This window comes from Chelonoidis abingdonii, chromosome 8, assembly GCF_003597395.2.
Source record: "Chelonoidis abingdonii isolate Lonesome George chromosome 8, CheloAbing_2.0, whole genome shotgun sequence".
Taxonomy (NCBI): Eukaryota; Metazoa; Chordata; order Testudines; family Testudinidae; genus Chelonoidis; species Chelonoidis abingdonii.
In genome coordinates this window covers 48636506-48648542 of record NC_133776.1, presented here as the reverse complement: position 1 = coordinate 48648542, position 12037 = coordinate 48636506, and the positions used below count along the sequence as shown (strand labels likewise).

Below are 12037 nucleotides of genomic sequence, written 5' to 3'. Positions count from 1 at the left end.
AAGCATTTAAGAGCAAGACCTATAAAGCCATACATAATGTTCAGGTAAAAACCATTTTTGATCATGACAAATGATTTGTTCAGAAAGCCATTTTCTGTTGAAGGCTGGCAGTTATCAGCCTGAAAGGGGAATTTAAGCTTGCTCCTGTGGGAGATAAAATTGAAATTTTCTAACCTGTAATACCTAGGTTCAGCTGACCAGATTCATTCTTCACGGAGTCTATATTACTTTATGCCAAGCAGTGTTTTGACAACATTATGTGCATTTCCCAGCATTCACGATAGCCTTTTCCTGAACCACAAGCAACAAAACTGATAAGTGAAAGTGATTTGATCCCACAACTTGCCTTCCACATTTTGTAGTATGAAAAATTAGTTCCTTTATTTCTTTGCAGAATTAAATTTTTACAAGCCTGTAAGTATGTATTTTAAAAATTTTTCAATGGTATTTTACTGACATTTTCACTGTCTCCCCCCACTCCTCCCAAAAGTTAAGTTCCCACACCACATTTAAGTTGTTCCATATTAGCTAAAATTACTGTAACATTATCAGAACTGCATTATGCAGACGTATATTTATTTTTAAATAAAACTAGAGTCAAATCGGAATGAGACTTATCTTGGCAGATGGATCTAAAATATGGTGCATATAAAAGAAGCAGCACGCTCACCTTGTTATGAGTTTTATTCATATTCAGTATTTCCAATTTCTTTATGCTATAGAATGAAATAGCAGCTTTTTTGGACAATTTCAGATTGTCAGAAAAGTACACTGAGTTTCCAGTGACCATTAGCCACCTGAAGATTAGAACTCAAAATGAAAACTAAATTACTTCCTAAAGCAAGGGTGTCATGAAAGTTTGTGTGTACTGTGCATAGTTACTTGGAATTAGTAACTCTTCATCAGTGGACTAATTTGGCAATCCTTATGGAGACTCAGGATAAAACTGAAAACCACACTTGCACCTAGACAGGCTGAAACCCCAATGAACTCTCTCTCTTGACATCAGCAGAAGAGGTAGATTTTTTTTTTTCCAAAATCCAGCTCCTAATTTCTGCAATGGCTTTCAGGGGATGAGTTTCTTTTAGAGCTTACGGGTTGTGTATTTTCTATATCATAAAAATATACAAACAGCTCAGGTACAAAAGTCTCCAAGTCCTTTATTAAAGTTTTCAGGATGTATGTGGTACATACAATTAACAGCATCACACCAGCTACAAGAAGTACTCTGTTGGAAGAGAAGTACTTCAAAACAAGTATCCGAGAGCACCAACATGGACACACACAACAGATACTACAAAATCGCTTTGAAATGGTTCTTTAAAAAATAAAAAATAAAAAAAAATGGACAGCTAGGACTTCAGATCCAGGAGATTCTAAATGTGGCAGATCTAGTGCAATGGCACTGGTTTAAGAAGGCTACTTCAGACACTGTAAAGTCAGAAAAACGGAAAGAGGGGGAGGAAGAACAGGTAACTGGAAGTGATGTCATTTTCAATGGTTTGAAAAGCTCCTGGCAGTCTGAGCCAATACTTTCAGATCAAAATCTTGAGGTCTCCTGCAGAAATCCATGGACAAACCTGTAAGTTACCTCTAAACTCTAAAATGAAAAGGGGACTGTCCATCACACACTGCATTACAAGTACCAGTTAGTAGGCACTGACATGTCAGGAGGGTTAAACAAATGTGACTTCAAAGAGTTTAAAAGGGATGAACCTGAGAGAAAAATCTTTGTTCATTATGATAGATCCAGGCCAATCCCTCTAGGTCAATGGGCTCCACACATCCATCTGTGTTCTCTGGAACTCATCCTTTTTAGTCAGATGCTCTACTTCAAAATAAACCCAAAATAAAAATAAAAATAAAAAAAAAAAAAAAAGGACTGAACAACTCCATTCTGTACACGTTCTCCATTTCCAGAGTCCTTATTCTTCTGGCTCTAGACCTTCTCCTTTCGCTTTAATTTGGACACTTTCTTGACAGTTCCATTCTTGTTTAAGAGCTTCAGAACACGCTCCTTGTGATCCAAGACCTTCAACATGGAGTCTCGGGCCTCACTGATCTGATCCATCACAAGTTTACACCTCTGCATGTTCCCCTGAAATACACACACCTCTGTCATTAAGAGCAGAACACACTCTCTGTCATCTCCAAGTCTGTAAGTAACCTTTGAATAATCACTCTTGAAATACACTAGCATTTTTCCCCCCTTGGTAGTTCTTACTAACTGCATCACAGCCAGCAATAGAATGAGTTTGTAATTAAGGGTAAAGTAGATATACTGAGCCATCAACTTTTACCTGTATCAGTTCATTTATTCGATGTAAGTCGTCATCAGTTGCTGCCTTTTTCTTGGGGATTATCCCTTCCTGCAGGGAGGTGAGGCGCTCATACACGTCATGCTCCAGGTTAGTCTAGAAGACATGAGACCTTAGAATACCGATCACTGGAATGCACAACGTTTCTCTATATTAAGAAAATTATACACAAACAAGTGAGGCTATTTTGCTCCTCCCTTAGCTATTCATGTTGCTTATTCATGAGATGGAGCCTTTGATGTAATGTTATTCTTCATACCAACATCCTATAAAAGGACTGCTCCACTTCTGAACGAGCATGGATCCTCACAAGTGCTCTCTGACCCTTGCCCCTGAAACAGATGCTTTGAAGAATTCAGAGTACAAATTGCATCCCCACATCTGAATCCAGAGCAGCCCCCATCCTTCTGAAATGCCGAGCTGCTTCCCTTCTTTCCTCAATTCTGTTCTGGGAATGCAGAGGTTTGGGGGAGTTTGATGCTAGAATGCAGAGCACCTACCTCACCCCCAACCCACAAGAGAAACATCCAAGAACGTGGAGCAGTGCTGCCTCCTCCTATCAGCAGCACCATCCCAAACAGACATCTTCAGACCTGTGCATCAGAGGGAGGGAGTTGCCAGTTTTGAGCATCTGAACAGAATGAATCAGCTTTTATGTCTGGATTCAAACCTCCACCACTCTGAAGTTTCTGAAGCACACACTACACATTCCTACAACTGGACAGCATATGGCCAACTCCCTACAGACCAAACAGTCTGAGATACTCCAGTGTCTGATGTGTTTTTCTAATTTGTGATGCTTACAAAACAGCTAATGCTCATCTAGGAGTACTCCTACTTTCCCCATGTTGTGGGAAGCTCAACTGGTAAACCCCATTCACTTACCAACTGCAGTAACTGTGCTGCGCAGAGATGGACTTTCCAACCTTGCGCACGGCAGGATACTCCTTTCTGATTGGCAATCTCCTGCAGCATAGCTTTCTTCTCTTCTAAAACCGAAGAACACAAATCTGATGCGTCTAACATAGGAACAAAGGACAGTTATGATACTGTAACATTGTTTTTTCCCCTCCACATGCTCCAATAAGAACCTAACACAGGTCAGTTGGTCAGGACAGCAATATCCACTCATGTACCAGATATCTGAAGATTTCACACATATGTGAAAGTAAGGGCAGCAGAACTGGGGTAAGCAGGAGGGGTGACCGGACAACAATAAGGGTTAGTGCTCCCACTATAGACATAGTGTGGGGGCTGGTCTATGTTTTTGCCTCTACAATATTTCCTCTGTACCTGCGGAGGAGAACACAGGGCAACCCAGCCCTGCTCCTCCTCTGGTCCAACTCCCTCAGTGCTGGGGAGAGGGGATGGTTGAAGGCAGGGGCTGGAGCGGGGAAGGAGCAGAGTCATGTAATTCTGGGGCTGCGTGACAGCTGTTTTCCCTTCAGGGTAGGAGCCAGTTGTGTAAAAGCAGCACTCAGGGCAGGGAGCTGGGCAGGCAGCTGCTCTGGGTGCCTGCCCAGATTATGCTGCTTCCTCAGTCTGCCATCTGGGTGGAGGCATCTCAGCGGGGATCTGGGCGCGGGGAGATCTACATGCACAGGAGCTTGTTCTGGGTGCAACGGTAATAGGACTCTGCAGGGGAGTCCAGGTGAAAGTGGTTGGGGCTCAGCAGCAGGGCGTGTGGAGGTGGGGGACTCAGTGCGGTGGGGATCCAGATGCAGCTAGCTGGCGCTTGGTGGGGATCTGGGTGCAGGTGGCTTGTCAGGGTGGTCCAGGTGCAGGGGGAGTGGGGTTTGTTGGGGAGGTTCTGGGTGCAAGGTGTGTGTGTGTTAGACTCATTGGGAGGGTCTGGATGCATGGGGGTTGGGCGGATGGGGGTGCAGCTCCCTGTACAGTGATCCCTCCCCTTTGAGCTGAGGTGTGATGGTTGCGGGGGAGGCGGGGGGGGGGAAGAGCAGGAGAGTTTGCAGAGCTTTCTAGAGCCAGGGGAGAAATCTAGGGGTGGGTCTGACAGGGCCCCAGATGCCATGCAGGGGAAGAGGAAGTCCTGTCCTCCCCAGCCCAGCTGGGACTAGCAGCTGAGCCAGATGCAGGGCAGGAGCCACCAGCTGGATCTTCCCCAGGTCTTTCCCAGTCCTTCCCCCTGCCCCACAGTGATTTACCTCTCTGCCAGCTGGGTATGGTCACATGACCACTCTTGCAGCTTCCCTTTGCTTCCCCTTCAGAAAGTCACTTTCTGCCGGGAAGCAAAGAAATCTGTGGGGACATAAATTCTGTGCACGCACAGTGGTGCAAAACTCCCCCAGAAGTATAATATGCTGGCTACTTTTGGTGTATATGACTTCCCTCTGGTGGGTGGAAGGTCAGGGCTGTTTAAGTGCGACTGTCTCCCTCCACCGTCAGGAGGTCTGACGAGATAGCATCATTGCTCGGTAGCTAGAAGTTTTCCTTTAGCTCACATGATGAACATACCTGAACAGGAAACAAGTTCTATTTGCCACTCTCCCGTTATTTAACTCCTTTGTCTATATGACTACAACCACTCATAAGGCAACTGTTCCCAGCATTATGTATGGGCAATAGGAAATCCTGTAAAAAATAAACTGACCTTTCACTCTGACATCACTGTATCTCTGAAAGTGGTGATAGGCAGCTTTCCAGGGGTTGCGGTAGTGACGGAGCAGTGTGATAGGGGGTCTTGGACGCACAGGGACATACCTGACACCTTCTTCATCTAAGAGCCAAGAGAAACAAGCAGTTTCAACTAGAAGAGACTGGCATGATCCAGTGATTTAAGCAGAAGACCAGGAAGCAGCTCAGGTGCCAACTCCCTCTCTGGGACTGAATGAGTCACTTAACATTTTACAGATGAAACTGAGATGGAGCTTGTGAGAAACGGATGTTTTGAAATGCACAATGGAAGGACTAACTATTAATTCGTAACTCGGGTTTCTTGTTTAACGGAAGTCTCGTTGTAGAGGCAGGGAACAAAGGACGCTAATTTGGAGGAAAAGAGAAGACCAGATATTTGAGCAGAGAAAGCAGTTACCATCAGAGATGCCATTACCTATATACTCTTTTGGAGGTGACTTGCGCTTCTCTGCTTTCACCAGCAGACTTTTGGCAGTGGATTTCTCATCATCAGTGCTATTAGTCTCCATCATGTCTCCTTCCTCTGTGGAGATTACATGCTGCTGCTTCCGGGGCTTTTTCCTTGGTGAGGCACCAGGTGGCAAGTCGTTCAGGGGCATGGAAAGGTTGTTGGCCAGCAATGCAAGAGATGGAGACATGGTATTTGTAGTCAATGGAGGAACTGCTAAAATAGATACAGAAAGAGAAATGCTTAAGAGCCTGACAGAGAGCGCAACTTTATGTCAGCTAGTGTGAAAGTGACAAGTTAATACTGTCTAAGTGCTGTCCCAGTGATATCTATCCTGAAAATAATTTCATTTTACTGGGGGAAAGAAGGGGTGATAGAACAGAACGTGCTAGCTGTCCAAGGAAAAGGAACTTAAACATTGTTTCTATAGAGAAGAAGGAAATCTATGCTTAAGGGGTTTTATATCAGTTTTGTATGACTAAAGCAGGATTTTACCGCTCTGCTGTTACCTCAGTCTCGCCTCCTCCCCAGGCACATGGGGTATCCAAACAATTGTACAAGAAAATCCAAAGAACTAGGCTTAATTTTTAAATGGAAGGGGTTCACTGGCCACTCTGCAAACTCTTAGATTTAAGATGGACAGTTCATAGTCACTGGCATTACAATGCCCTCCCCTGGTATGACTAAAACTGATCTCAAACCCTTGCTTAGGAATCAACAGGACCCTCATTTTCCATTCCAGTTATCACTGGAACACCAGCCCATCAGAACTTCATGCCCATTCATGTCACTGAAAACAAGATTCAAACAAGTTTGTAGACTCTGGACTTACACTGAAATAAAACAGGAACAAGAGAACCTTTAGAAATTATTTAAAATTACTCTGATAGCAACCCTATGATTGGCATGCTGTACCACTATCCAAGGGAGTTTCAAGTTGGCTTTGATCAGGCCTTTACCATCACTCCCCAAAAAAGGACTGACTGCAGTTACTTTAATCAGAAGGCTACCTGAGACTGGTCGCATTATGTCCATAGGTTCCACTTCCTCTTTGATTTTTATCTCTGGTGCTGGGGGTCCCAATACTGTGGAGAGGGCCCCACTCATAGTTGATGGAGGTGGCGGAGCAGCTATAATTGTGGTAGAAGTGGCTGGAGCAGGTGGAACTGCTCCTGGAATGGTTGACAGAGGTGCTGTTGGCTGAGAAGGTGGACTAGCTGCTGCAATAATTGTTGGAATGGCAGATGGAGGCTGCTGAGAGGTAGGTGGGACTGCAATGGTGGGCTGCTCGCTGGTTTGATTGGACACTGCCTCCATAGACACAGTGACTGGAGTAGCCATAGAGACATGGATTTCTGGTTTAGGCTTGGCACTAAAACATAAAAACTAGTGTTAGTTTAATCCACTCAACATCTTAAGTCCTGCTGCCATGACTTTCTACCGCAGACAAAGTCTGTAAAGTTAATGAACTGAGCTTTGGAGGTAGCTCCTTTAGAAAACCCATTTTTTCTGCCACAGTACATGATGTATACCTCAGTAACGTGAAACACTTTGTGGAACGTTTAGCTCAAAAAGTTCATCCCTAACTCAGGCCTGGTCTACACTGGGAGGGTGGGGGGCAAATCGATCTAAGTTACGCAACTTCAGCTACATGAATAACGTAGCTGAAGTCGACCTACTTAGATCTACTTACTGCAGTGTCTTCACTGAGGTAAGTAGACTGCTGATGCTCCCCTGTCGACTCCACCTGCGTCTTTCACTCCAGTGGAGTACTGGAGTCGACAGGCAAGTTCTCAGCAGTCGATTTATCAAGTCTTCACTAGACGCGATTAATCAACCCATGCTGGATCGATTGCTCCCGAGGTAAGGGTAGACATGCCCTCAGTGACATCCAGGTCGTTTACACTGATTTCACAAGTTACAGGAGATTGATTTCTTGTGCTGTTTCACCAAGAGCGCTTTCTTAGAAGATTAATACTAAAATCTAAGAATGACTATACTGGGTCAGATCAAAAGTCTATACAGCCCAATAGCCTGTCGTCTGACAGTGGCCAAAGCCAGATCCCAAAGGGAATGAACAGAACAGATAATCATCAGGTGATCCACCCTGTTACCCATTCCCAGCTTCTGGCAAACAGGCTAGGGACACCATCCCTGCCCATCCTGGCTAATAGCCATTGATATATATATATTTAGCAATCTCATGACTCGGTCCAAATTAAAGAAGATAAATCTATGGCAGGGGAGGTGACAGAAAGAGGTAATGACACACGTTCTTCTTGGATCTGGATCATGTAATTGGCAAGGCAATTCTAGCTGAACTCTATGCAGCATTCATTTCCAAGCATTGTGAACTACGAGCTCTACATCCTTTGCTTTACTTTTAGACAGAATGCCAGGATTTTCTTCCTTTGTGCATTATCAGTGGTGATTGCTGAGCCTGTCTTTTATAAGCATAATGATACCAACACTAGTCAACTTCCTTCAGCAGGGAGCTAACTGATACTTAATTGGCTAGTCAAATAGAAAACACTTTAATAACTGTGATGAATGAGTTTTCTATTCATCAAACCCAAACAGAAATATTATGAAGCCCTTCCTTTTAAATAAACATTTGATGAAGCAATCCATGTTAAAATAATTAACTGGCCGTACTCTAAAATGGTAAATGCAATAAGATATTGATCTGATAATGAGATATTTTAAGGGATTAGGATCTTGTGCAAGCACCAGAACAATTACATCAATTAAAAATACAACTCTGGTGTAATACAGTCATTCCTTTACATTTCTATTTTACTTCATAATGAATTTGTGTCATGTTTACACAACATCTTTTACACACCGTTCTCTCCTTAAACTAAATTCCATTGGCTTTGATCCATTATACAGGAGGTGATGTCATGCAGAGTTTGCTGTTTGAAATCCTTACCCAGCAGGTCTGGGTGATCCAGATGTGCTCCGCACAGAGCTCTCCACGCGGGTGCTAGCTACTTCAGAAGGCTGAGGCGGAATCAGACTTTTCCGGACTGCCAGTCTGGAAGACATAAATAAGCTTGAAACTGCTGCCGCTCAGGTACGTTGCCCTTAGCGACGTGAACGCCAACGAAGGCGGAAGAAAGACTGGATCTCTTGCAGCTGCAAGTGGAATAGGTTTTGTCTTCCTGTGCTAGTTGCATTGCACTCCTAAGGTGGTGATGGATTAGTAAACTTATGATCAGATACATGAATAGGATTCGCTTCTAGTATTTCTTCAAACAAGGCGTCATATTTTATTTCCCCAAAAGGGTAAGTCCAAGCTATCAGTCTCCTCTCACCCATTTTGAGGATTTCTCCACAGAGCGCCAAGGATCCTTACCAATTTTACTTTCATCTTGCCCACCCATGGTTGTGTTGAGGCCACCAGCCTCTAACTGTGGAGAATGGGCAATCTACCAGCACTGGGCGGTGCCAGCCATTTTTCCATTACTGTCCCAAGGCTCAGCAAACCACCACAACCTAACATGGCTCTCAGCTATGAGCTTACGAAGCAGAATCCTGCAGGCTGAATGTGCGTTTATCACAGGGCAGCAAAATGCTATGTTGGTCAGCTAGTGAGTCTGGCAAACACAAGAGTCTTATCACTATCAAATACTTGAATATTCCTATAAGGTTTAATTCTGAGACTATCCAATCCCCACAAAAAAAACCCAAACAAACAAACCCGAACCATTCTAGGAAGCAACAGACCTTTAAATGTGACCTACATAAAAAGACAAAATTGGGCTACTGTCCCCCTTGTTTTATGATTTATATTTTAAAAAAGTGGGAAGTTTCTCTGTTTTATAAAAAACATAAGAACGGCCATAGTAGGTCAGAGCAATGGTCCACCTAGCCCAGTATCCTGTCTTCCAACAGTGGCCAATGCCAGATGCTTCAGAGGGAATGAACAGAACAGATAATCATCAAGGGATCTCTCTCCTATTGCCGATTCCCAGCTTCTGGCAAGGGACACTTCAAGAGCATGGTTTTGCATCCCTGCCCATCCTCGCTAATAACCATTGATGGACTTATCCTAAGAGTTACAAACTGACCAGTCAACTACACACCTCACCTGGAACCAGAAGTATGCAATCAGGCAGCAGCAGAACCATCTCCCTCCCCCCGCCCATAAAAAGCCAATATGGTACAGTACTATGTTAAACGTAAACTACTACAAAATAAAGGAAAAGCAGCATTTTTCTTTGTATAATAAAGTTTCAAAACTGTATTAAGTCAATGTTCAGTTGTAAATTTTGGTAAGAACCACCATAATGTTTTGTTCAGTTATGAACACTTCAGAGTTACGAACAACCTCCATTCCCAAGGTGTTTGAAACTTTGAGGTTCTACTGTACTTTCTTTGTTTTAAACCTGCTGCCTATTAATTTCATTTAGTGACTTCTAGTTTTTGTGTTATAAGGAGTAAATAACACTTCCTTATTTACTTTTTGCACACCAGTCGTGATTTTAGAGACCTCTATCATATCCCCCCTTAGTCGCCTCTAACAGTAAACATTGTTTCATTGTTACATTGCTGATCAATTAGAGAACATACTCATTTAAAGTTGCACAACGCTCCCTTATAACGTTGTTTGGCAGTTGCCTGCTTTGTCCACTGCTTGCAGAAAGAGCAGCCTGTTGGAGCTAGCTGGTGGGGGCTTGGAACCGGGGTCGACTGGCAGCCCTCCTATCAGCTCCCTGCTCCCCAAAGTTCCATGTGCAGCAGCCGCCCAGCAGGCTATTAATTGCCGGCAGTTCAGCTCTCCCTCCCCACACTGCCATGTGCTGCTCCTGCCCTCTGCCTTGGAGCTGCTCCCAGGAGCCTCCTGCTTGTTCTGTGTGTGGTGGTGGTGGAAGGAGGGAGGGAGGGAAGGAAGGGGGGCTAATATCAGGGTGTGTTGTCCTCCCCCTTATCCCATCTCCACAGAGTGGGGCAGGGGGGAAGGAGGGAGGGACACAACAGGGCTCAGGATGGAGAGAGCTTGCTAGCAGCAGCTTCTGTCTCAACTTGCTGATCTACTTAAAAAGGCAATTTACTTAGAGTGGGGTCAGCGTACTTAAAGGGGCAATGCGCATCTCTCTCTCTCTCATTCTCACAGAGGGTGTCTCTCTCTGTTTGCCGTGCTGTCTCTCCTCCTTCTATTTGTGCTGCCTTGTAGAGTATGAGGCCACATTAACAATGTGTTAACCCCTGAGGGCTCAGACAAGTGCTTGTTCACCAGTTAGCAGTAAGGCATTCCCTGGGAAATATCCCACCCTCTGACTTCTCCATCTCAACCAAGCTTCACAATCATCACTGCTGTGTACAGTATTAAACTGTTTAAAACTGGTACACACAAACACACACACACACACACACACACACACACACACACAGAGTCTTTTGTCTGGTGAAAAAAATTTCCCTGGAACTTAACCCCTCCTATTTATATTAATTATTATGGGGAAATTGGATTCGCTTAACATCATTTTGCTTAAAGTCGCATTTTTCAGGAACATAACTACAACGTTAAACGAGCAGTTACTGTGTTAATACTCTCTCCTCATATGGAAGCTGTTCCATATCCTTAATAAATTTTGTTGTTCTTTCCTGTACCTATTCCAATTCCAATACATCTTTTTTAAGATGGGGTGACTCCTCAGGCAAGGAAAAGAGGAGACTAAGGGGGGATACGATAGAGATGACTCCTCAGGCAAGGAGTTCCACAGCGCACAGTCAACTTGGGGACTCAATCTGCATGCAGTATTCAAGGTGTGGGCGTACCATGGATTTAAATAGAGATAATATGATATTTTTCTGTCTTTTTATCTATCCCTTTCCTAATAAATTCCCAACATTCTGTTAGGTTTTTTTGACTGCCGCTGCACGTTGAGTGGATGTTTTCAGAGAAATATCCACATGACTCCAAGATCTCTTTCTGAGGGTTAACAGCTAATCTAAACCCATCGTTTATATTTATAGTTAGGATTAAGTTTTCCAATGTGCATTACTTTGCATCTAACCTTAAATACCAAGTGTCATAAACAGATAGTTAAGGGTTAATGTCTCTTTTACCTGTAAAGGGTTAAGAAGCTCAGTAAATCTGGCTGACACCTGACCAGAGGACCAATCGGGGGACAAGATACTTCCAAATCTTGGTGGAGGGAAGTCTTGTTTGTGCTGTTTGTTCTGTTCGTTGTTCGCTCTTGGGGCTAAGAGGGACCAGATGTGCACCCCAGGTTCCCCAATCTTTCTGAACAGTCTCTCGTGTTCAAAATAGTAAGTACTAGCCTAGAAAAGGCGGATTAGTCTTTGTGTTTTCTTAACTTGTGAATGCGTATTTTGCTGGAAGGATTTTACCTCTGTTTGCTGTAACATTTAATCTCAGGCTAAGGAGGAGGAAGTCCCTCTAGTCTATATGAGCTGATACCCTGTAACATTTTCCATCTTGATTTTACAGAGATAATTTTTACTTTTTCTTTCTTTAATTAAAAGCTTCTTTTTTAAGAACCTGATTGATTTTTCCCCTTGTTTAGACCAAGGGGATTGGGTCTGAACTCACCAGGGACAGGTGGGGGAAAGAAGCAGGGGGATGGTTTATTTCTCCTGTTTTAAG

The 12037-nt window shown here is 43.8% G+C and overlaps 1 protein-coding gene across 10 annotated transcripts in view; it reads right to left on the bottom strand.

The window, feature by feature from the left end:
* Window positions 1–1135: 1135 nt before the first annotated feature.
* The window catches only part of SAP130 (Sin3A associated protein 130), a 33963-nt gene continuing 23061 nt past the window's right edge, over window positions 1136–12037 (bottom strand). For 5 of the 10 annotated variants that reach the window (XM_032764785.2, XM_032764787.2, XM_032764786.2 and 2 more), the window contains exons 15-21: window positions 8354–8458; window positions 6432–6793; window positions 5389–5637; window positions 4930–5055; window positions 3204–3307; window positions 2301–2414; window positions 1136–2098 (exon numbers count right to left, since the gene is read on the bottom strand). In XM_032764785.2, coding sequence (XP_032620676.1) covers window positions 1940–2098; window positions 2301–2414; window positions 3204–3307; window positions 4930–5055; window positions 5389–5637; window positions 6432–6793; window positions 8354–8458 — 1219 coding nt within the window. In that variant the 3' untranslated portion in view covers window positions 1136–1939. Of the gene's footprint in view, window positions 2099–2300; window positions 2415–3203; window positions 3338–4929; window positions 5056–5388; window positions 5638–6431; window positions 6794–8353; window positions 8459–12037 lie in introns of all 10 variants that reach the window. The other 5 variants (XM_032764791.2, XM_032764781.2, XM_032764782.2 and 2 more) reach the window with 1 other exon arrangement.